Source organism: Scyliorhinus torazame, chromosome 22 (assembly GCF_047496885.1).
Source record: "Scyliorhinus torazame isolate Kashiwa2021f chromosome 22, sScyTor2.1, whole genome shotgun sequence".
Lineage (NCBI taxonomy): Eukaryota > Metazoa > Chordata > Chondrichthyes > Carcharhiniformes > Scyliorhinidae > Scyliorhinus > Scyliorhinus torazame.
This window is the reverse complement of record NC_092728.1, coordinates 76,097,232-76,121,680: the sequence shown is the minus strand read 5'-3', so window position 1 is coordinate 76,121,680 and position 24,449 is coordinate 76,097,232. Positions and strand designations below refer to the sequence as shown.

At 48.7% G+C, this 24,449-nt stretch overlaps 1 protein-coding gene across 1 annotated transcript; it reads right to left on the bottom strand.

The window, feature by feature from the left end:
* Window positions 1–852: 852 nt before the first annotated feature.
* ndufa8 (NADH:ubiquinone oxidoreductase subunit A8) lies at window positions 853–24,401 on the bottom strand. The gene is made up of 3 exons (XM_072488388.1): window positions 24,084–24,401; window positions 19,174–19,339; window positions 853–1,154 (listed from the first exon to the last, which is right to left on the bottom strand). Exons 1-3 carry the CDS (start codon window positions 24,293–24,295, stop codon window positions 1,017–1,019), a joined length of 516 nt encoding a protein of 171 aa, XP_072344489.1. The 5' UTR covers window positions 24,296–24,401; the 3' UTR covers window positions 853–1,016.
* Between the last annotated feature and the right edge of the window lie 48 nt (window positions 24,402–24,449).

Below are 24,449 nucleotides of genomic sequence, written 5' to 3'. Positions count from 1 at the left end.
TTTAATAGAAATATTAAACTCTTGTCCATGAACTTTTTTTGAAATATACAAATGCTCATTTGATATTTCCAGAACTAAAACACCAATGTATTTCAGGTCCAAGTCCAAAAGATGTATTTAGTTTTGCACATGCTTAACACAAGGTTCAAACAGTGCTTTTACAACTTCAGTGCCAATGCTGAGCTTTCTCATTTTCAAGTTCCTCTATAGCCTCATGCATCCCCATCTTTTTAACCTTCCCCAATTCTGGACTCTTGAGCATCCCTAATTTTGATTGTTCCACTATTGGTCGCCGTGTCTTCAGCTGCAGAAGCCGAAAGCTCTGGAATTCCCTCCATAAACCTCTCTACCTCTATTGAAACATTGCTTAAAACCTGCTTCTGACTGCATGTTCTAATATCTCCTTGTGTTTCTCAAGTGTCAAATCTGGTTGACAATGCTAAGTGCCTTGGGACACTTGACTAGGTTAAAGTTACTATATAAATGCTAGCAGGTTTTGTTGAGTTTATGCATGGTGGGGAAGTGGAAAGAGAGAATCATAGTAGGGAAGTGTGGTGTAGTGGTATTGTCACTGCACTAGTAATCCAGAGTATTGCTCTGGGGTCCTGGGTTTGAATCTCGCCACAGTTGGCAAAATTTGAATTCAATAAAATTAAAAGTCTAATGATAACCATTGTCATAAAACCCCACCAGGTTCACGAATATCCTTTAGGGAAGGAAGTCTGCCATCCTTACCTGGTCTGGCCTACATGTTACTCCAGATTCTGAAATGGTCAGCAAGCCACTTAAGGCAATAAGGGATGGGCAACAAAAGCTGGCCCACATCCAATAAGTAAAACATAACTTCAAAGGCATTGTTAAATATTTTTATTTCTCTCAACATTATTTGTATACATCAATGATAAGGATGCCTGTGGTACAACCAGCCCCAGGTATTTTAACACCCACTTGGCTTTCTGCAATCACAACATTATTTAAATTCTTCAGTCTCTGAATGTGTGGCATTGCTTCATCCTTCACCAGTTCCAGAAGAAGAATCTGCTGCCATATTTGGCAGGTTGTAACTCCCCTTCAATGACTGGGTTGGGCTCTGGCCTTGGCCTGGAGTGATAGACATTCTCAGGAATTGGCCGATCTGTCTGCACCTTGGTAACCTATGGAATACAAAACAAACAACAAATTGAACCAACGATGAAAATTCTTCACAAAGATGCACATAATTCATACACCTATGTCACACAAAAGAGTGTTCTTTTCCTTAATATAATGAAATGTGGGAAATCACCTATTAGGAAGCATTAACTAATCTTTAACAATATTGCAACAAAGATCAATAACTGTGAAACCACGTCAAACACAAATTTCCTTTACTGCAACACTCTTACACACAATTAATTCTCACACCAGATCAAATCTGAATTAAGATTAGTGAGAGCCACATTGCCTGCACTTATCAATCTACACTAACTTGGTCAGTCAAATATCGGTGTTGACAGGGTCACTTGGTCAGTCAAATCTTGGTTACTACTGAAAACAGATCATTTGCAAGAAAAAAAAAGTTGTGCGTTATTTGATGATGCTTGACTGAAATGTAAAGCAGCATCCAGGGAATGATCACTTTATATTGCAGGGCACTGGCTATTGCTAAAGTTTACCCATGCAAGCAACTTAAAAAAAAACCAGTACTACTTGCACCTCATTTTTTGGGGAGGACCGGAGGATGTTGAACAATACAGTCCAGCCCTCCTATCTTCAGCCCTGACAAAAGGTTCATTACAAAGATTAAAGACACATACCAAATTCCCAGCAATGACAGTTTATAATTAAGTTATTGCCATTTGGATATGCCAGTTCAACTTTTGAACCATTTAATGATTAATACCCAACCCACACGGCAATTTGAGGCTGTAAAGCTCAGTAACTAGCACTGTACTACAGCAAACTGAAAATACTCTATATCCAAGTGGAAGATGTTTGCTTAGGAAACTGACCCAGTCTTGCATTGAAACATGTTAAATCTAGTCATCTGGCACAACATTTTTTCCCGTGGGCCATGAAGTGATTGATTTACAACCTAGCGTACAATAGAGGTCATCATATCTTTTATATAACAGACCCAATTTACATCAATACTATTCATTCAATTGTAAAATGCCTTTTATGAGAGTTCTTGCATAGGTTTATAAAGTGCTATCATGGACATATGCCAAAGTATAGAAAGAACTTCTGAAGCAACACCCCTCCTATTTTAAAGCTAAATAACAAATTTACTGCACCACAGAAAGCCCCTGGAGAATTTGTACAATTACAAGAGCTGCTGGGGAAAATTCATCAATCCATCAAGGTATGTAGATATTAGGAAAACTACAAACTTAACTCCAGGTTATGAGTGAATGATGACGAGTACTGCTAAAAACAGTATGGAATGGTACAATTTGTCACATCTTGGCCCAAACTTCAGATTTTAATATGTCTGTAAGCTGTATGTTCAAATATACCCATTCCTCAAATACACTCCCATTGAATTGCATGCCTCAGATGCAAGGCCAGAACAAGTGAAAACATTGAATTTCAGAAAGTACAAAAGACTTCAGTACTAAAAGTTAATAACACAGATCATTTGCTAGATTTCACTAAAACATTAGTAGAAAGGAAACGCTTAGAAATACAAATAGTAAAACCATTCTGAAACTGGTTCCTTGTCAAAGCGATGACTCTGAGCTCTGAAGATTTGCCATAGCTTCTAAAATACAGTTCATTTGATGACCTGTTATGCGTTTTGCTGACCAGTCCAAAAAGCAGAGCGGAGGAGGGGGGAGGAAAGCACGAGGGAGGGGGGGAGGAAAGCGCGAGGGGGGGGAAGGAAAGCGCGAGGAGGGAGGGGGGAAGAGGAAAGCGCGAGGAGGGGGGGGGGGGAGAGAGAGGAAAGCGCGAGGAGGGGGGGGGGGGAAGAGAGAGGAAAGCGCGAGGAGGGGGGGGGGAGAGAGAGGAAAGCGCGAGGAGGGGGGGAGAGAGGAAAGCGCGAGGGGGGGGGAGAGGAAAGCGCGAGGGGGGGGGAAGAGAGGAAAGCGCGAGGAGGGGGGGGGGAGAGAGAGGAAAGCGCGAGGAGGGGGGGGAAGAGGAAAGCGCGAGGAGGGGGGGGGAAGAGAGGAAAGCGCGAGGGGGGGGGGGGAGAGAGGAAAGCGCGAGGAGGGGGGGGCGGAGAGAGGAAAGCGCGAGGAGAGAGGAAAGCGCGAGGGGGGGGAGAGAGGAAAGCGCGAGGAGGGGGGGGAGAGAGGAAAGCGCGAGGAGGGGGAGAGGAAAGCGCGAGGAGGGGGAGAGGAGAGAGGAAAGCGCGAGGGGGGAGAGGGGAAAGCGCGAAGGGGGGGGGGGGGAAGAGAGGAAAGGGGGGGGGGGAGAGAGGAAAGCGCGAGGGGGGGGAAGAGAGGAAAGCGCGAGGAGGGGGGGGGGAAGAGAGGAAAGCGCGAGGAGGGGGGGGGGGGAGAGGAAAGCGCGAGGGGGGGGAAGAGGAAAGCGCGAGAAGGGGGGGGGGAGAGGAAAGCGCGGGGGGGGGAGGAAAGCGCGAGGGGGGGAGGAAAGCGCGAGGGGGGGAGGAAAGCGCGGGGGGGGGAGGAAAGCGCGAGGGGGGGAGGAAAGCGCGAGGGGGGGAGGAAAGCGCGAGGGGGGGAGGAAAGCGCGAGGGGGGGAGGAAAGCGCGAGGGGGGGAGGAAAGCGCGAGGGGGGGGAGGAAAGCGCGAGGGGGGGAGGAAAGCGCGAGGGGGGGGGAGGAAAGCGCGAGGGGGGGGAGGAAAGCGCGAGGGGGGGGAGGAAAGCGCGAGGGGGGAGGAAAGCGCGAGGGGGGGGAGGAAAGCGCGAGGGGGGGGGGAGGAAAGCACGAGGGGGGGGGAGGAAAGCGCGAGGGGGGGGGGAGGAAAGCGCGAGGGGGGGGGAGGAAAGCGCGAGGAGGGGGAGGAAAGCGCGAGGGGGGGGGGAGGAAAGCGCGAGGAGGGGGGGGGGAGGAAAGCGCGAGGAGGGCGGGGGAGGAAAGCGCGAGGAGGGGGGGGGGAGGAAAGCCCGAGGAGGGGGGGGGGAGGAAAGCCCGAGGAGGGGGGGGGGGGGAGGAAAGCCCGAGGAGGGGGGGGGGGAGGAAAGCCCGAGGAGGGGGGGGGGGGGGGGAGGAAAGCCCGAGGAGGGGGGGGAGGAAAGCACGAGGGGGGGGGAGGAAAGCACGAGGAGGGGGGGAGGAAAGCCCGAGGGGGGGGGGGGGGGAGGAAGCCCGAGGAGGGGGGGGGAGGAAAGCCCGAGGAGGGGGAGGAAAGCGCGAGGAGGGGGGGAGGAAAGCGCGAGGAGGGGGGGAGGAAAGCGCGAGGAGGGGGGGGGGGGAGGAAAGCGCGAGGAGGGGGGGGGAGGAAAGCCCGAGGAGGGGGGGGGGGGGGGAGGAAAGCCCGAGGAGGGGGGGGAGGAAAGCACGAGGGGGGGGGAGGAAAGCACGAGGAGGGGGGGAGGAAAGCCCGAGGGGGGGGGGGGGAGGAAGCCCGAGGAGGGGGGGGGAGGAAAGCCCGAGGAGGGGGAGGAAAGCGCGAGGAGGGGGGGAGGAAAGCGCGAGGAGGGGGGGAGGAAAGCGCGAGGAGGGGGGGGGGGGAGGAAAGCGCGAGGAGGGGGGGGGAGGAAAGCCCGAGGAGGGGGGGGGGAGGAAAGCCCGAGGAGGGGGGGGGGGGAGGAAAGCCCGAGGAGGGGGGGGGGGAGGAAAGCCCGAGGAGGGGGGGGCAGGAAAGCCCGAGGAGGGGGGGGGGGGGAGGAAAGCACGAGGAGGGGGGGGGGGGGGGGAAAGCCCGAGGGGGGGGGGGGGGGGGGGAGGAAAGCCCGAGGAGGGGGGGAGGAAAGCCCGAGGAGGGGGGGGAGGAAAGCCCGAGGAGAGGGGGGGGGGGGGGGAGGAAGCCCGAGGAGGGGGGGGAGGAAAGCCCGAGGAGGGGGGGAGGAAATCCCGAGGAGGGGGGGAGGAAATCCCGAGGAGGGGGGGAGGAAAGCCCGAGGAGGGGGGGAGGAAAGCCCGAGGAGGGGGGGAGGAAAGCCCAAGGAGGGGGGGAGGAAAGCCCAAGGAGGGGGGGGAGGAAAGCCCAAGGAGGGGGGGGAGGAAAGCCCAAGGAGGGGGGGGGGGAGGAAAGCCCGAGGAGGGGGGGGGGAGGAAAGCCCGAGGAGGGGGGGGAGGAAAGCCCGAGGAGGGGGGGGAGGAAAGCCCGAGGAGGGGGGGGAGGAAAGCCCGAGGAGGGGGGGGAGGAAAGCCCGAGGAGGAGGGGGAGGAAAGCCCGAGGAGGGGGAGGAAAGCCCGAGGAGGGGGAGGAAAGCCCGAGGAGGGGGAGGAAAGCCCGAGGAGGGGGAGGAAAGCCCGAGGAGGGGGAGGAAAGCCCGAGGAGGGGGAGGAAAGCGAGAGGAGGGAGAGGAAAGCGAGGAGGGTGGAAAAGTGAGAATTGGGGGGAGAAAAGAGAGAGGAGGGGGAGAAAAGCGAGAGGAGGGTGGAAAAGCGAGAAATGGGGTTAAAGCGAGAGGAGGGGGGGGGGGGGGGGGGGTGGAAAGGTCCCCCTTCAGCTTTCGCTCTTCATGAAAAAGAGACACAGCCTGCTAACTTTCCTCAACATGTTTAACTTCGCACATTTACAAGGATAATACCAGAACTGCAATCTAACTTTTTCCCATGCAATTTTGCTGTGATCTCACACGTCTGGTCCCGGACGGTTCTGTTCAATAAATCTCTCTCCCAGTTCAGTTGCCATCTTGTGCTTAAAAAAGCTGTATATATTTATCAAGTTTCATGGTAACCACACAGGCCATTTTCGAGCATTTGGAGGGAAGGACAGATCAGGGACAGAAGTTTGACTATACACAAAATAGCAATGCCACCATTACTACCAAATGTAAAGTCGCCATAGTTCCAGATGACCATAGGCTGCTGTCCCCTTTGAGGGGGAGAGCTGACTGGTGGGGATTTAGCTCGAGGATCACCACAACTCTGGTGAGGGGCAAGGTTGAGAAAGCAGGACCTTCATGAATAACCTCAGTGGGTACGGGAATTAAGCCCGCGCTGCTGGCCTCACTCTGCATCACAAACCAGCTGTCCAGCCAACTGAGCTAAACCGGTCCAGTTTGTGTTGAACTTAGTTGTACATCTTAAAATTCAAATCATGCTCAATGTTACTGTAGTTTAACAGGTTAAATATAACAAATAGTCACAATTTCACTAAATATAATATTAAACATATAAATAGTAAAGCCTAGTAATATGAAATGAAGCAAAACTTTGGCTTGATGCCCAATGTTAGCACAGAATTGTTTTTCTCACAACTATTAACATTGGGTTCAGTTCTCTGAGGAAGAGCGCACTGGCAAATGGTTCCTGAAAATTCCAAAAAATATTTATAGCTGGATAAGACAAGCCAGCTGAGGCACTCTGAAATGGGATGTACATGAGTCTGCTAGCAATATGCCACAGGGCCCACTGATTTAAAAGAGAATGTATGAAAGAAGCAAACATTCCTAGTTCACACATCAAAAGAACAGAAAATATCTTGATTGGGGGGGGGGGGGGGGGGGGGGGGGGGAGAAAGAAAGGAGAAAAACAGAAAGAGAGAAACATTTCTCATTGCAAGTTAAAAAAAAGTTGCCCCAAAAGAAATCCATTCAGGTAAAAAAGGTTCAGAAATCCATTCAGGTAAAAGCGTCAAGGGCGACACGGTGGTGCAGTGGTTAGCACGGCGCCGAGCACCCGGGTTTAATCCCTGCCCCGGGTCACTGTCCATGTGTAGTTTGCACATTCTCCCCGTGCCTGCATGGATCTCACCCCCACAACCCAAAGGTGTGCAGTGTTGAGAGATTGGCCACGCCAAGTTGTCCCTTAATTGGAAAAAAATTGGGTACTCTAAGTTTTTTTAAAGGGTCAGTAATCAATGCAAATCACTACTTGGTGGTAGATGTAAAATATCAGGGATTAAACCTTGCACTGACCCAGTGGCAGGACTCATCACTTGTATCATTATATACAACACATCTTTATTTTCATGTAATCCACGAGTTTGGAACAAGTGTCTTCCGGATCACCTTAAAATGGTACAGGAAAAGTTGTGTGCTATTTAAAACAGCCATAACTGAGTGCCTGTCAGTACAGTAAATACCGCAAATGTTAACATACTCATGTTGAAAAGAATAATTTAAAATTCTGGCAATTTTACTGACGTGTTAAAAAAATTCAGTGCTTTACCATCACTGTGGACAAACAAGTACTGATTGGGCAGTTAAGGGGGCTAAATTACTACACACTAAATAATCTATCCATTGGTTAATGGCAATTAAAATTGACATTTAAAAATACTTTAACAGTGCACAGCAGAATTTACTTCCCAAGATATGGTCTTAGAACATTAAATATTAGGGATTTAAACACCTGTAGCCTTTCATACATTCAGATGAGAGGATTCAAATGAAAGAGTAAATTCAACGGCAGCAAGAAGGCTGTGCAGCAACGAGCAATTCGGGGGAAAATAAGCTGTATGTGTCAGGAATGGGCAAAGAGCTTAACAACAAAAGTGACAAAGTTGACATCAAGGATTAACAGAAAAAAGTTAATTTGAAAAGCATTTGAATGTATGAAGCATTCGTAATTAATAGCAGATATGGCATTAAATGGATTTGATCTAATTATCAGTGAGAGATATGGTTGTAGTGACCAAGGTTGTAAACCAAATATATTCAGGATACTTGTTTTGCAGAAGAGTTAGGCAAAATAGAAAAATGGTGGTGGACGTATCACTGATACGCAAAGGATGGGATAAAGGCAGCTGAGAGAAAGGATTGGAGTTCAGAAAATCAAGATGCCAATTCAGATTTGGCAGGAGCTGAGAAACAGTGAGGGTTAGAAATCTCTGGTGGATCGACATAGATCGGAGTATTTCCGATTATATAGGGGAACAAGACAGGGATGCCCGCTGTCTCCATTGTTGTTTGCGCTGGCAATTGAACCTCTGGCCATGGCGCTGAGAGACTCCAGGAAATGGAGAGGGGTGATTAGAGGGGGAGAAGAACACAGAGTCTCGTTATACGCAGGTGACCTATTGCTATACGTGTCAGACCCAGCGGGGGGGATGATAGAGGTTATGCGAATCTTGAGGAGGTTCGGGGAATTTTCGGGGCATAGGTTAAACATGGGGAAGAGTGAATTATATATGATACATCCAGGGGACCAGAGTAGAGAGATAGAAGGCTTACCGCTAAGGAAAGTGGAAAGAAACTTCCGATACTTGGGGATTCAGATCGCTAGGAGCTGGGGAACCTTGCACAGACTTAATCTGACACGGCTGGTAGTAACAAATGGAGAACTTTAAGAGGTGGGACATGCAGCCTTTATCGCTGGCGGGCAGGGTGCAAGCAATTAAGATGATGGTCCTCCCGAGGTTCTTATTTGTATTTCAATGTCTCCCTATTTTAATCACCAGGACCTTTTTCAATAAAATAGATAGGAGCATTACGAGCTTTGTGTGGGCAGGGAAAGTTCCGAGAGTAAGGAGGGGGTTCCTTCAGCGCAGGAGGGACAGAGGAGGACTGGCACTACCGAACTTGGGAGATTATTATTGGGCCGCCAATGTGGCAATGATACGTAGATGGATGATGGAGGGTGAGGGAGCGGCGTGGAAAAGGCTGGAGAGAAGGTCCTGTAAAGGGACGAGTCTAGAGGCGCTGGTGACGGCGCTGCTACCGTTCTCACCGAAAAAGTACACCACGAACCCGGTGGTGGCGGCAACACTGAACATATGGGGACAGTGGAGGCAACAGAGAGGGGTGCGGGGAGCTCTGGTGGGGTCCCCTATCAGGAACAACCATAGGTTCGCCCCAGGAAGAATGGATGGAGGATTTCAAAGCTGGTACCAGTTGGGAATTAGGAAGGTGGGAGATTTATTCATAGATGGGACTTTTGCGAGCTTGGGAGCACTGGAGGAAAAGTATAAGTTACCCCGGGGGAATTTCTTGAGATATATGCAGGTGAGGGCGTTTACTAGGCAACAGGTGAGGGAATTTCCGCGGCTCCCGACACAGGGGATACAGGACAGGGTACTTTCAGGGGTGTGGGTCGGAGAGGGCAAGGTGTCAGAGATTTATAGTGAGATGAGGGAAGAGGGGGAGGAGGAGTCGGTGGGCGAACTAAAAAGAAAGTGGGAAGAAGAATTAGGGGAGGAGATAGAGGAGGGTATGTGGGCTGATGCCCTAAGCAGGGTAAATTCCTCTTCCTCATGCGCCAGGCTTAGCCTGATTCAATTTAAGGTGCTACATAGAGCACACATAACGGGGGCAAGATTGAGCAGGTTCTTTGGAGTGGAGGACAAATGTGGGAGGTGTGGCGGGAGCCCGGCAAACCACGCAGATATGTTTTGGGTGTGCCCGGCACTGGAAGGGCATTGGAAGGGAGTGACAGGAGTGATTTCACAGGTGGTGAAGGCCCGGGTCAAACCAGGCTGGGGGTTAGCTCTATTTGGAGTTGCGGAAGAGCCGGGAGTGCAGGAGGCGAAAGAGGCCGATGTCGTGGCCTTTGCGTCCCTCGTAGCCCGGCGCTGGATCCTACTCATGTGGAAGGAGGCGAAACCCCCCAGACTGGAGGCCTGGGTAAACGATATGACGGGGTTTATTAAACTGGAGCAGATAAAGTTCGCCCTGAGAGGATCGGCTCAAGGGTTCACCAGACGGTGGCAGCCATTTCTCGACTACCTAGGGGAACGTTAGAGGGAAGACGGATGACCAGCAGCAGCAACCCAGCGGGGGGTGGGGGGGGGGGGAGGAGGCTCAGTTGAGTATAGGTCAATAGAGTATGAGGTTTTGTTACTTGTATATTATTATTATTATTATTGTTAAAAAGTTTTAAAAATTCTGTTTTGTTACTGTTATCGTTTCGCTTGTTTTGTAAGCGGGAAAAATGTTGCTCAGGGGAAAAAAATTTCAATAAAATATATTTAATAAAAAAAAAAAAATCTCTGGTGGAAATAGTTTATTAGCCTAAACAGTGGTTGCAGTGATGGGTAGTTTAAATCTTGAAAGTAGAGATGCATGTGACAAGGAGTAATCATGGGGGACTTTGATCCCCATATGGAGTGGGCAAACCAAATTTGCAGTAATAATGAGGAGGATGAGTTAATTGAACACATTAAAGACAGTTTTCTGGATGAATATACCAAGAAACCAACGAGGAAACAGACTATTTCAGATCTCAAACTGTACAATCGGACAGGGTTAAACTAACCATACAGTTCAGAAGCCTCAGATGTGGAATGATCACAATATGCATTTTATATTGAATTTGCAAGCAATTTAGTTAACTCCAATACTTGGTCTTAAATCTGAACAAAGTAAAAGACATGGGTATGAGGGGCACACTGGCAAAGGTAAATTGGGAAGTTCGATGAAAAGAATGGCAGATAAGTGCAAACATTTAAAAATATTAATTCATAGCTCAAAACAATATGAATTTTGTTGAGTAATAAATACCCCCATGAGGAAGGTGGTCCTATCGTGGCTTTGACATTAAAGATAACATTAAAATCAAGGAAGAGGCTAAAGCATTGCCAACAAATAGTAATCCAGAGGACTGGAAGGATTTTAGAATTTAGTAAAGGATGATCGAGAAATTGACAGAGAGAAAATGGAAGACGAATTAACTAAAGAGACATTAAAATAGGTAGCAAAAGCTTCTATGGTATTAAAAATAGATTATTGAAAGAAAAACATGGGTTTCTTAACAGGCAAAAACAGGAGAAATTATGAATGAGAATAAAGAAGTGGCAAGAGATTATTAAACAAACACCCCTTGTTTTCTGGATAGAAAAGCAAAAACAAATGTTGAAAATAATGGGAAACCAAAGCTTAAATGAGAGTGAGGAATTTAAAGAAATTAGTACAAGTAAATAAATAGTACTGGAGAAATTAATGGGACTAAAGCTACAAAAAACAGTACAACATAGGTCCCTTGGCCCTCCAAGCCTGCGCCGATCATGACACCTGTTTAAACTAAAACCTTCTGCACTTCCGGGTCCCACCCTATTCATGTATTTGTCAAGATGCCTCTTAAACGTCACTATAGTGTCTGCTTTCACCCACTTCCCCGGCAGCACATTCCAGGCACTCACCACCCTCTGTTTAAAATGAGTGTCTCGTACACGTCCCTTAAACTTTACCCCTCGCACCTTAAACCTATGACCATTAGTAATTGACTTTTCCACCCTGGTAAAAAGCATCTGTCCATGCCACTCATGTAAATCGCTATCAGATCACCCCTCAACCTCTGTCGTTCCAGTGAAAATAATCTGAGTTTATCCAACCTCTCTTCATGGCTAATACCCTCCAGACCAGGCAGCATCCTGGTAAACCTCTTCTATATCCTCCACATCATTCTGGTAGTGTAGCGACCAGAATTGTATGTAACCCAAGGTTCTGTACAGCTGCAGCATGACTGGCGAATTTTTAGACTCAACGTCCTGTTGTCTGCATGCTGTCTGCCTTCTTGACAACCTTATCCACCTGCATTGTCATTTTCAGTGATCTATGGACCTGTATGCACATATCTCTCTGCCTGTTAATACCCCTCAGGGTTCTGCCATTTACTGAATAATTCCCACCTATTAAACCTTCCAAAATGCATTACCTCACATTTGTTGGGTTTAAACTCCATCTGCATTTCTCCGCCCAAGTCTCCAACTGATCTATATCCCGCTGTATCCTCTAACAATCCTCATCACTATCAACTTCAACCTTTGTGTCATCCGCAAACTTAATCAGACCAGCTACATCTTCCTCCAAATCATTTATATACACTACAAGCAACAAAGGCCCAAGCACTGATCCCAGCAGAACACTAGCCACAACCTTCCATTCAGAAAAGCACCCTTCCACCGCTACCCTCCGTCTTCTATGACTGAACCAGTTCTGTATCCATCTTGCCAGCTCGTCTCTGATCCTGTGTGACGTCTCCTTTTGTACCAGTCTGCCATGAGGGACCTTGACAAAGGCTTTACTGAGGTCCATGTAGGCAACATCCCGTTCCCTTCCTTCAATCATCTACGTCACTTTCTCAAAATAAATTCGATCAAGTTAATGAGACACGATCTCTCCCTTCACAAAACCATGTGCCTATCAATAATAAGTCCATTTGTTTCCAAATGTGAGTAAATTCTGTCGCTAAGAATCCTCTCCAATAATTTCCCTATCACTGACGTAAGGCGGCCTATAATTTCCTGGATTATCCCGGTTACCCTTCTTAAACATTGGCTATTCTCCAGTCTCTGCAACCTCACCTGTAGCAAATGAGGAGACAAAGATTTCTGTCAAGGCCCCAGCAATTCCCTCCTTTGCCACCCTCAGTATTCCCACCAGGCCCTGGGGATTTATCTACCTTAATGCAAGACGCCCAACACCGCCTCCTCTTTGATATCGACATGACCCAGACTATCTACACACCCATCCCTAGACTCATCATCCACCAGGTCCTTCTCTTTGGTGATGCAAAGTACTCATTTAGTACCTTGCCCATTTCCTCTGGCTCTGGCTCCATGCATAGATTCCCTCTTGTCCTGGAGTGGGCCAACACTTTCCCTGGCCACCTTTCTCTTTAAAAACGTATAGAATGCTTTGGAATTCTCCTCAATCCTGTTTGCCAAGAACTTAGCCCTCCTGACTCTTCGGTTAAGTTCCTTCCTACTTTCTTCATATTCTTCAAGGGCTTTGTCTGTTCTCTGCCTTCTAGACCTTACGAATGCTTTTCTTTTTGACTAGGCTCAGAATATCCCTCGTCATCCAAGGTTCCCAAAACTTGCCATACTTATCAGTCATCCTCACAGGAACATGCCAGTCCTGAATTCTCATCAACTGATGTTTGAAAGACTCCCATATATGTCAGATGTTGATTTACCCTTAAACAGCCGCCACCAAATTAAATTCTTCAGTTCCTGCCTAATATTGTTGTAATTAGTCTCCCCAAATTTAGCACCTTCACCTGATGACTACTCTTATCCTTATCCACAAGTACCTTAAAACTTACGGATCACAGCGCTGAGGTCCCAGGTTCGATCCCGGCTCTGGGTCACTGTCCGTGTGGAGTTTGCACATTCTCCACATGTTTGCGTGGGTTTCGCTCCCACAATCCAAAGATGCGCAAGGTAGGTGGATTGAACATGCTAAATTGCCCTTAATTGGAAAAAAATGAATTGGGTACTCTAAATTTATAAAAAAATAAAACTTACGGAATCATGGTCACTGTTCCCAAAATGCTCCCCTTCAACCACCTGGCCAGACTCATTCCTCAACATCAAGTCCAGTACAGCCTCTTCCCTAGTTACACTATTTTTAAAAAATATATTTTTATTCAAGGCATTTAATAAAAATATACAAAGTAATACAAAATATCAAAAGAACACATCAACCCAATAAACAACCCCTCAGTCTTAGACACGCCCAGAACTTGTGGACCTGATTCGCAGGCCCCCCCCTTCCACGCTCACCACCCACATCTATCCTATGTACCACTTTAAAATGATTATGGCTTAACTTTGCATATGAGGACACATTCACCCTCCGCAAGAACTCAGCCCATATCCAGCACCTCTTCCTATTTGTGCTCAACATCCTCCACCAGGGCACCCTACCTCTCCATCAGTTCCTTATAAATACCCGACACCTTTCCTTCCCCTAATTTGTCCGCCGTCAAGAGCTTGCCGTGCAGGACCGGAGACAGCAGCCCTGGGAAGGACGGCACCTCTCCTCACAAAATCCCAAACCTGCAGGTACCCAAAACCTTTCTCCTTGGGCAACTCATACAATCCCTCCAACAATCCCTCCAACTCCTCCAGCCACACAAATGTTCCCCCTACAAACAAGTCCCTAAAGTACTCGAACCCCATCTGCTGCCACCCCCGGAACTTTGCACCTAGCCTCGCCGGCACGAACCTATGGTTGTCACATATCGGCACATAGCCTCCAACCCCAATTGCTGCCTACACTGTCCCCACAACTTCAAAGCTGACACCACCACTGGGCTCACGGAGTACGTGGCTGGTGAGAACGGCAAAAGCACCAACAACAAAGCCCTCAAACCCGTTCTCCTACACAATGCCGTATCCACCCACCCCCAAACCAATCTCTCCTCCATTGCCCATTTCCTCACCATCGCAATGTTTGCCTCCCAATAATAATTTATCAAGTTCAACAATGCCAGCACCTCCTCCTCCCACTGATCCAAAAAAGCCCACCTCATTCGCAGACCTTCTCCACCCATCGAGATCAACCCACTGACTTTCCTAAAAATAAGACTTGGGACAAAGACAGGGAGGTTCTGAAACACTAGGCAGCATTTTTACTGCCTGCACCCACCCAGCCAGCAACAGCAGTAAAACACCCACCTCTTAAAATCCACCTTCATCCCCTTCACCAATCGAGCCAAGCTCAATCTATGCAACTGGGCCCAGCTCCATGCCACCTGAATACCAAGGTACCTAAAACTTGTCCCCACCACCCTAAACGGCAGCTCCACTAATCTCCTCTCCTGCCCTCTGGCATTGATCGGGAACACCTCACACTGTCCCAAGTTCAATTTGTACCCAAGAACTGGTCAAATTCACCCAAGATCTCCGTAATCATCCCCCCCCCCCCCCCCCCCCCAATGCTGCCCAACGGGTCTGAAATATATACGTCATTCGCAAACAGCGAAACACCATGTTCAGCAGCCCCCCAACCCTCTCCAATTCTTTGACGCCCTAAGTGCCATTGTCAAGGCTAACAACATCAGGGAGAGTAGGCACCACTGCATCGTCCTGTGATAAAGTCCAAAATATCCCAAACTCCCCCAGTTAATCTGCAAGGGGCTGGTTTAGCACAGGGCTAAATCGCTGGCTTTGAAAGCAGACCAAGGCAGGCCAGCAGCACGGTTCAATTCCATACCAGCCTCCCCAAACAGGCGCTGGAATGTGGCGACTAGGGGCTTTTCACAGTAACTTCATTTGAAGCCTACTTTTGACAATAAGCGATTTCCATTTCATTTTCGCTGCCGACATCTTGTACAGCAATCGGACCCAATCCACAAACCCCTGTTCGAACCTGAACTGCCCTCGCACCTCAAAACAGATACACCCACTACACACTGTCAAATGCCTGTTCCGCATCCATTGCCACCACCACCTCAAACCTCCTGCCCATATCATAATCATGGTAAGTAGCCTCTGCACATTCACCGACAACTGCCTTCCCTTCACAAAACCGGTCTAGTCGTTCCCATCACCCCTGCACACAGTCCTCAATCCGCGATGCAAGCACCGTCGGCAATAACTTGGCATTGACATTCAGTAATGATAGCAGGCGGTACAACCTACACCACATTCTTTAAGATCAGGGAGATCGATGCCTGCGATAGAGTTGGGGGGAGTTCACATTCTCCCTCGCCTCGTTATAGGTCCTCACCAGCAGTGGCTCCAGCTCCGCCCCATACATTTTATAAAACTCAACTGAAGCAAATCCGACTCTGGGACCTTCCCGCCTGCATTGTCCCCATGTCATCCACCACCTCCCTCAACCCAATCGGGGCCCCCGGGCCCTTCACCCTTGGAGAACTCCCAACCCCTTCAGGAACCGCCCCATCCCCTCTTCCCCCATCAGTGGCTCCGACTCTGAGCCTCCTATAAAAAGGCCGCAAATACCCCATTCACCCCCTCCGCGTCCATTACCACCATAACCCCCCTCGTCTCTCACTCTACAGACCTCCTAGCCACTTGCTTCCTCAATTGGCCAGCATCCCAAGCCTTCTCCCTCAATTGGCCAGCATCCCAAGCCTTCTCCCTGTTCTCATAAACTGGCCCTCCGCAACTGCCCACCCCCTCCCCCGGAGACAATAACCCAAACTCCATCAGGAGTCTCTGTCTCTCCTTCAGCTCCAGCTCTACTGAACACCTCCTATCCACCATCAAGATCTTCTCAACCAGTCTTGCCCTCTCCTCCTGCTCCACCCTCCCCTGTGCGCACAAATCAAAATATAACACCCCTCTGACTACAGCCTGAGTGCCTCTCACAATGTGGTGGCTGTGACCTCCCACGTGTCATTCACATAGCCCCGAATAGAAGCCCCGTTTGCTCTCACATCCCCTCATCTGCCAGAATCCCCATATCCAACCTCCATTGCAGCTGTTGGGCCACCCCCTGAACCACCCACAAATCCACCCAATGCGGCACATGGTCTGAAATCGGCATGTACTCCTCGTCGGCCTTGCCTGCTTGCAGCACCTTACCGATCATGAAACATTGATCTGGGCATAGACACACCCCCCCCCCCCCCCCCGCCAATGCACTCCATGGACCCCCTCAGCTCCCTAGCCACTGCCAACACTGACTCAATCAGACTTGGGTCCAGGACAGTATTGAATTCTACCCCCATAATCAACCGGTGTATGTGTCTATGTCTGGAGTCTTTCCCAACACCTGCCTCATAAAATGCACTTCATCCCAATTCGGGGCATAAACGCTTACCAAGACCACCGGCATCCCTTCCAATTTCCCACGAACCACCACATATCGACCCCCGGATCTGCCACAGTGCTCCCCAGCTCAAACACCACCCACTTGTTAATCAACACTTCACTCGTCTTCATATCCAGCCCCGAGTGAAACACCTATCACACCTATCCCTTCCTCAGCCGCATCTGATCACCAAGCTTTAGGTGTGTCTGCTGTGAAAACACCATGTCCGTCTTCAAGTTCCTCAAATGCGCGAACACACATGACTGTTTAACCGACCCACATAGCCTCACTTGTCTCATGACTAGCCTGGTCAGGGGGGTCCCCGCCCCCTTACCCTGCCAATCAGCCATACTCCTTTTTGAGCCAGCCCCCGGACTGCATTATGCACTCCTCCGAGCCTGCCCTCGGATGTCTGCCACCATCTCTCCCTTCACAACTGCGCCACACCAACTGGACCCATGTCAGCAACCCTCTTCCCCCTGTAGCCACCTAAATTGGCCAACTCCCGATTTAAAATGGCAAACGGCAAAGGCTGATGGGAAATTCAGCCAACACAGGCAGAAACCAGCAGGTGCAGGTTTGCTGTGTATTTAACTCTGCAAAAGCCCAGACAGCATCGATACCAGCGACCATCAGCATAACAATGTAGCAGCCATCTACATACTGATGAGCAATCCCCGGGAACAATAGCAACATTTGGGACACTCAAAACTAAGCCAGACTCCCCGGCGCCAGCAGGAGCCAACACAAAAGAGGTTAACGAACACCTCAAGACCGCCCATCGATCAGGGAACCGCTCCAGTATTGGAGAAATCGAACCAAACGATTGGAACAAAGTCCAATCACCTAGAACCAGGTACAGGGTCCGCCCTGAAAGGTGGGAAGCCACTGGGGACTATAAAGTTAAGCCCCCAAGTGCAACTCATTCTTCTTCGTCTCTTCGTCCTGCCCGGGTCACCCAGCAACGCAAACCAACCTTGACCGGTGCAGTGACCACCGAAAGAAGTCTTAATTCAACGCTCGCTACGAGATAGGCGCTCCTAGCTACCAATCCGTACCAACTTCGAATCCCGCAGACTCAGAACCCGAACAAAAGGCCATTTGTTCCCCTGACCTGGTGTGCTAGTCCGAAGCTAAGTATAGGCCTGTTAGTTGTAGAAGTAGCTTAGATGTAGAATTTGTGCATGAGTAGCGATTACTGTGTATAATAAATGTGCTTTGATTTGAATCTTACTAATTGGTGTATTGAGTTATTGAACTTGAACCTCGTGGCGGTATCATAAAGATACCTGGCGACTCAAGAGCAAAGGTAATCAACAGAGCAATTGAACCAACTGGAAAGTTAGCAACACCCCCCCCCTTCACTCCCAAAGAATCAACCCCATCTACCCCCCCCCACATTTCTTCTGCCAACCCGCCCCCCACATTCCTCCTGCCGACCCCCCCCCCCCCCCGCTTTACTTCTGTTAACTAGCCAGCCCAGCTGGCATGGTGGCCTCAAACAAAGGCCTCCAGCTCCCCCCTACACCAACGAACAAAGAACAAAAAAGCACACTCACCATCACCGCTCCCCCGTCGAAACCAACAGTAAAATAACCACCCCATACACTTAACCATTGGCACAAAATGTATCTCCAAAGTTCTTACACTCCTTCCAGTCCATGGTCCCTCAATGCCAATCTGGCAAGTCAAACTAAAACTCCTGCATCTGATGAGTCACCCACAAGGGCATTTAAAAGTTTATTGGATAAACATATGGATGATAATGGTATAGTGTAGGTTAGATGGCTTTTGTTTCGGTGCAACATCGTGGGCCGAAGGGCCTGTACTGCGCTGTATTGTTCTATGTTCTAAGCGGGCAGGGTACAAAACTCCAAATTTCACCCCCTTCTTGAAGAGGATAGCCTTTATCCTGTTGAACACTAGCCTCTTTGCCAACTCCGCACCCAGGTCTTGGCAGACCTGCAACTCACTCCCTTCTCAGGTGCACCTCCTGGCCTGTCTCACCCATTTCAGGATCTTTTCTTTGTCCAAGGAACGATGCAGCTGTAAAACCATCGCCCTCGGGTGCTCCAGCACCTGTGACCTTCTTCTCAGAGCCCTGTGGGCCCATCCACCTCAAGGGGCCATCAACTGCTCCAGCATCCCTGCCTCCGCTCCATTTAATGCCCTCAGGCATCCAGACGATGCTCAAGATCGGTCTCCTGGAGCGATTCTCCAGGTCCTCCAATTTCTCTCAGCTTCTTCCGGCTGTCCAAAACCATCCCCAACTCCGTCTCAACGAGGCCATCCGCTCTTTGTGACCCCCCCCACTGCCTCTTCCACTTTCTGAACCACCTTGTTCTGAGCCCCACAGTGCGGTGGAATCGGAGTCATTAAATGTTTTCAAAAGAGATAGATATATTTTGGATTAAAAAATAGGTTAAAGGGATATGAACAGGTGGGGAGGTGGATTTGAGACCAGAAAGAGATTAGCCATGATCTGATTGAATGGCGGAGCAGGCTCAAAGGGCTGAATTGCCTACTTCTGCTCCGAATTCCTATGTTCCAATGCAAGGAACTTTAAAACTCAAGTTCATCTTTCTACCATTCTCCTCACAATAAAGGGGAAAACTCCAACTGTCTGTAATTCTCAGTTTTTGGTAAAGTTAAAATTATTAACCTTACCTTTGAGAGTTCTCCTAGGTCTGGTCGAACCCAGCCCAGTTTGTCCAGCACACAGTTATCAAAAGCATCTTGTTGCTTGCGGCATCGACGGAGCTCTTGCAGGTTGCTATAATCAAGGCATGTCCAGTACTCTGTGAAGGGCTCGCTGCAGTGGATTTTTACCTTCCTACACGAGAAAAACATTTCAAAAATGAGCATTTCTGTTTCAAATGAAAATAAGTCAACATAAGGACCAGTTACCAGCGGTGTACCACAGGGATCAGTGCTGGGTCCTCTGCTATTTGTGATTTTTATAAATGACTTGGAGGGGGCTGAAGGGTGGGTCAGTAAATTTGCTGATGACACCAAGATTGGTGGAGTAGTGGATGAGGTGGAGGGCTGTTGTAGGCTGCAAAGAGACATTGATAGGATGCAGAGCTGGGCTGAAAAACAGATGGAGTTCAACCCTGATAAGTGAGAGGTGATTCATTTTGGTCGGACAAATTTGAATGCGGATTACAGGGTCAATGTCAGGGTTCTGAGGAATGTGGAGGAACAGAGAGATCTTGGGGTTCATGTCCACAGATCTCTGAAGGTTGCCACTCAAGTGGATAGAGCCATGAATGAAATGAAAATGAAAATCGCCTGTCACAAGTAGGCTTCAATGAAGTTACTGTGAAAAGCCCCTAGTCGCCACATTCCGGCGCCTGTTCGGGGAGGCTGGTACGGGAATTGAACCGGGCTGCTGGCCTGCCTTGGTCTGCTTTAAAAGCCAGCTATTTAGCCCAGTGTGCTAAATCAGCCACAGAAGAAGGCCTATAGTGTGTTAGCGTTTATTAACAGTGGGCTTGAGTTTAAGAGCCGTGGGGTTATGCTGCAACTGTACAGGACCCTGGTCAGACCACATTTGGAGTATTGTGTGCAGGAAGGATGTGGAAGCATTGGAAAGGGTGCAACGGAGATTTACCAGGATGCTGCCTGGATTGGAGGAGAGGTCTAATGAGGAACGGTTGAGGGAGCTTGGGCTTTTCTCATTGGAGCGAAGGAGGGTGAGAGGCGACTTAATAGAGGTTTATAAGATGATGAGGGGGATAGATAGAGTGGACGTTCAGAGACTACTTCCTTGGGTGGATGTAGCTGTTACAAGGGGGCATAACTATAAGGTTCGGGGTGGGAGATATAGGAGGGATGTCCGAGGTAGGTTCTTTACTCAGTGCGGTTAGAGTGTGGAATGGACTGCCTGCTGTGATAAGAGTCGGAACTTTCAAGCAGTTATTGGATAGGCACATGGAGCACACCAGAATGACAGGGAGTGGGATAGCTTGATCTTGGTTTCGGACAAAGCTCGGCACAACATCGAGGGCCGAAGGGCCTGTTCTGTGCTGTATTGTTCTATGTTCTATATTAAGACAGTTCTACATTAAATTAAAGTAAACACGTGATGTTATGGACAGCAAGAGAAACAACTGGAAGATGGCAAGATATTAAACTTTCCATCATAAAGGTTCAAATAATTCTCACATGCCTTATACAGCATTAAAATGTTTGTCAATTGAAACATTCTTATAGCGTGATATAGATTCACCTTCACTTTGTCCCATGCGTCAATTAACATTGTCAAAAGCTGAAAAATGAAACAAATACTACTCAACATGAAAATATTATATTTGGGAGGTACATGCAGCAGTTATATAATCCCACTGATTGGTCATTGAACAATTTTTCCTTTAACCTGTCTCACGTAGAAGAAAAACAATTTAAAATATTCACTATGGCAAACTGAGTAGAATATTAAGTTAGCTACTGGTCTCTCACCTCTTGAGACCTGGTCGGAGTCCAATCCTATTTAGTGAAACAAAAGTTCCTGTCTTCTAGCTCTAAGAGCTGTACCTGAAATCACTTTGGCTAAACTCAATCCACCCTGAGCACAAAACTGCCACTAATTGCCAATCTCACAGAGGTCACAGGATAGCTGCAGTGGAAAATAGAAAAATATCACTGCTGCAGCAAAAGCTGCTGTCCTGAAGCACACTAAGCGGCACAGCTGAAGGGCTTTATTCAACAGTGATGAGGTGGAAACACAGCTAGCAAGGTCGGCATTTATTGCCACCTTGTCAAGGACAATTAGGATGGGCAATGAGCCATCTTCTTCAACCCTGCGCTCTAGGTGCACCCACAGTGCTGTTAGGGAAACAGTTAGGAAGATTTTGATCCAGTGACAGTGAAGTAGTGATGCAGTTCCAAGTCAAGATGGTATGTGACTTGAAGGGTAAAATGCAGATGGGTGATAGAACAAGAACGAACAAAGAAAATTACTGCACAGGAACAGGCCCTTCAGCCTCCCAGCCTGTGCCGATCCAGATCCTTTATCTAAACCTGCCACCTATTTTCCGATGTTCCAATGTACCTCCTGCCCTGGTGGATGGCCCTCCAATGTACTTCCTGCCTTGGTGAATGGTCTTCCAATGTACCCCCTGCCCTGGTGAATAGTCTTCCAATGTACCCCCTGCCCTGGTGAATGGTCTTCCAATGTACCCCCTGCCCTGGTGAATGGTCTTCCAATGTACCTCCTGCCCTGGTGAATGATCTTCCAATGCACCTCCTGCCCTGATATTGCTATGTGGGAGAAGTTGCCAGTTTAGATAATGCCAAAGAAGCATTGTCACAACTCGTCAGGCATTTTCTGGATGGTACGCAGCTGCCACCATGAGTTGGTGGAAGGAGCAAAAGGTCAAGTTGGTGGATGGAGTGTTGATTATGCTAGGTACTTTGTATTGAATGGTGATGAGCTGGAGTGTTGTTGGAGCTAAACTGCACTCACCCAGGGAAGTGGAGAGTATTCCATCAAATTCCTGACAGGTGTCCTGCAAACATGGACAGGCCTGGGAGAGGCAGGTGGCGAGTTACTTTTTAAAAAATTTAATTTACGGGATTATGGGTGTCACTGGCTAGACCAGCATTTATGGTCCTTCCCTAGTTACATAAAAAATAGAAGCAGGAGCCCATTCAAGCCTGTTCCGCCATTCATTATGAACATGGCTGATCATCAAGTTCAATGCCCTGATCCTACCTCCCCCCATATCCCTTTAGCCCCAAGAGCTATATCTAATTCCCTCTTGAACATTTTGGCCTCGACTACTATCTGTGGTAGCGAATTCCACAGATTCACCACTGTGGGTGAAGAAATTTCTCCTCACCTCAGTCCTAAAATGTTTACCCCTTATCCTTAAACTATGACCACTAGTTCTGAACTCGCCCACCATCGGGAACATTCTTTCTGAATCCACCCTGTTTAATCCTGTTAGAATTTAGTATGTTTCGGACATCCTCTCTCACTCTTCTAAACTTCAATGAATATTGTCCTAACCGATTTAGACTCTCCTCATAGAACAGTCTCACCGCCCCAGGAACCAGCCTGGTAAACCGTCGCTGCACTCCCTCCATAGCAAGAACATCCTTCCTCAGATAAGGTCACCAAAACTGCACGCAATACTCCAGGTGTGGCCTCACCAATGCCCTATACAATTGCTGTAAAACATCGCTATTCCTATACGTGGGTGGCACAGTAGCACAGTGGTTAGCACTGTTGCTTTACAGCTCCAGTTACCCAGGTTCGATTGCTGGCTTGGGCCACTGTCTGTGTGGGGTGTGGGTATATTTCCTCCAGGTACTCTGGTTTTCTCCCATAAGTCCCGAAAGAAATGCTTGTCAGGTGAATTGGATTTTGAATTCTCCCTCAATATACCAAACAGGCGACTGAGTGCGCCATTAGATTTTCATAGTAACTTCATTGCAGTGTTAATGTAAGCCTACTTGTGACATTAATAAAGATTACTCAAATCCTCTCATTGTGGAGGCCATTTGCCTGCTGTACCTGCACACTTACTTTCAGCATCTTAAGCACTAGGACATGAAGATCTCGCTGAGTACCCAGCTCTCAATTTACACCATTCAAATAATAATCTGCATTTTTTGCTACCAAGTGGACAATCTCACATTTATCCACATTACACTGCATCTGTAACATACGTGCCCATTCACTCAGCTTGCCCAAATCCCACTGAAACATCTCTGCATCCTCCTCACAGCTCACCCTCCCACTCAACTTTGTATCATCTGTAAATTTGGAGATAATACATTTAGTTCCCTCCTCAAAATCATTAATATATAATGTGAACAGTTGAAGTCCCTTAAGAAGGTGGTGGTGAGCCATTGTCTTGAACCACTGCAGTCAGGATAGTGAGTGACTTAGAAGAGATTTGGAAGGTGTGGTCTGAGGAACATTGCTCAGTTCATCTTGTAAATGGCACACAGGGCTGCCAGTGTTCATCAGTGGAGGGATTGAATGTTTGTGGAAGGGATGTGAATCCAGCAGGTAGCTTTGCCCTGGATGGAATTGATCTTTGAGTGTTGTTGGAGGTGAACTCACAAACACACACCCCAGTACATCAGATTACCATCCCGGGCATTATGGCTTTTTGAGAGGTAGCAGGGGAAATAAGATGGCAATAGAGCCCAAACAAATTACCAAATAAAATTGAATATTAGTTAATGACATAGACAAAACATTTGATAAATTGGAATTTTCATCCAGCAACGTTTCGATGTGGCATGGAACTATCCTTAACATTTAACCCATTTACCAATTCACGGTAAACTCAAAATTGATGGTGCCGTTTTGAAAATGTTAGGAAAGGCATTCAATAAGGCATTCTTCTCGTCTTTTATCAAACAGCTCCGAATGAAAGCCAACTTCCCCAGCCAACGGTGGGGTTGGCTCCCACTTCGATGGCGGCTGAAATCCATCAAGCCCGAGGCTTTGCGGCCTTCATCGCAAAGCGGGCGGGCCGAGGGCGCGGTGAAGGAGCCGGCTGCGAGCCCCTGGCTGTGGGTCGGAGGGAAGGGGGTTGCCCTGGGGAGGCTGCCAGTACCTGAAGAAGTCCAGCGCGCACTCGTTGACCTTCCTCCCTTCCTGCAGACATTTCCGCGGGTCCTTCTCCTCCCAGCGGCACAGCATGAACTCCTTGTTGGGCTTGTCGCACTGCGAGCCGTAGTGGTGGGCGGCCGCCTTCAGCACCGCCGACGACACGTTCACCTCTTGCACATTTAGCTCCTTCAGTTCGGGCAGCTCGGTCGCGGCCATTTTTTTCCCCCCGGCTCACATCCAAAAGGGGGGGAACAAAGCTGCGGCTGCGGCGCCCCAGGCCCAAACCGCCGGAGGAAGGTCACAGCGACGCGCATGCGCCATCCCGCGCACCCTAACCTGACAGATCGAGGAAGCCCCGTCCCTCTCACAC

Bases quoted from the DNA above. Each gene is read 5' to 3' on its own strand.
- ndufa8 (XM_072488388.1), bottom strand. From the start codon at position 24,295: ATGGCCGCGACCGAGCTGCCCGAACTGAAGGAGCTAAATGTGCAAGAG. The intron at 19,340-24,083 runs GTACTGGCAGCC...TTTCTCGTGTAG, and splicing joins TGCGCGCTGGACTTCTTCAG to GAAGGTAAAAATCCACTGCA. The intron at 1,155-19,173 runs GTAAGGTTAATA...TGTATTCCATAG, and splicing joins ACCTAGGAGAACTCTCAAAG to GTTACCAAGGTGCAGACAGA.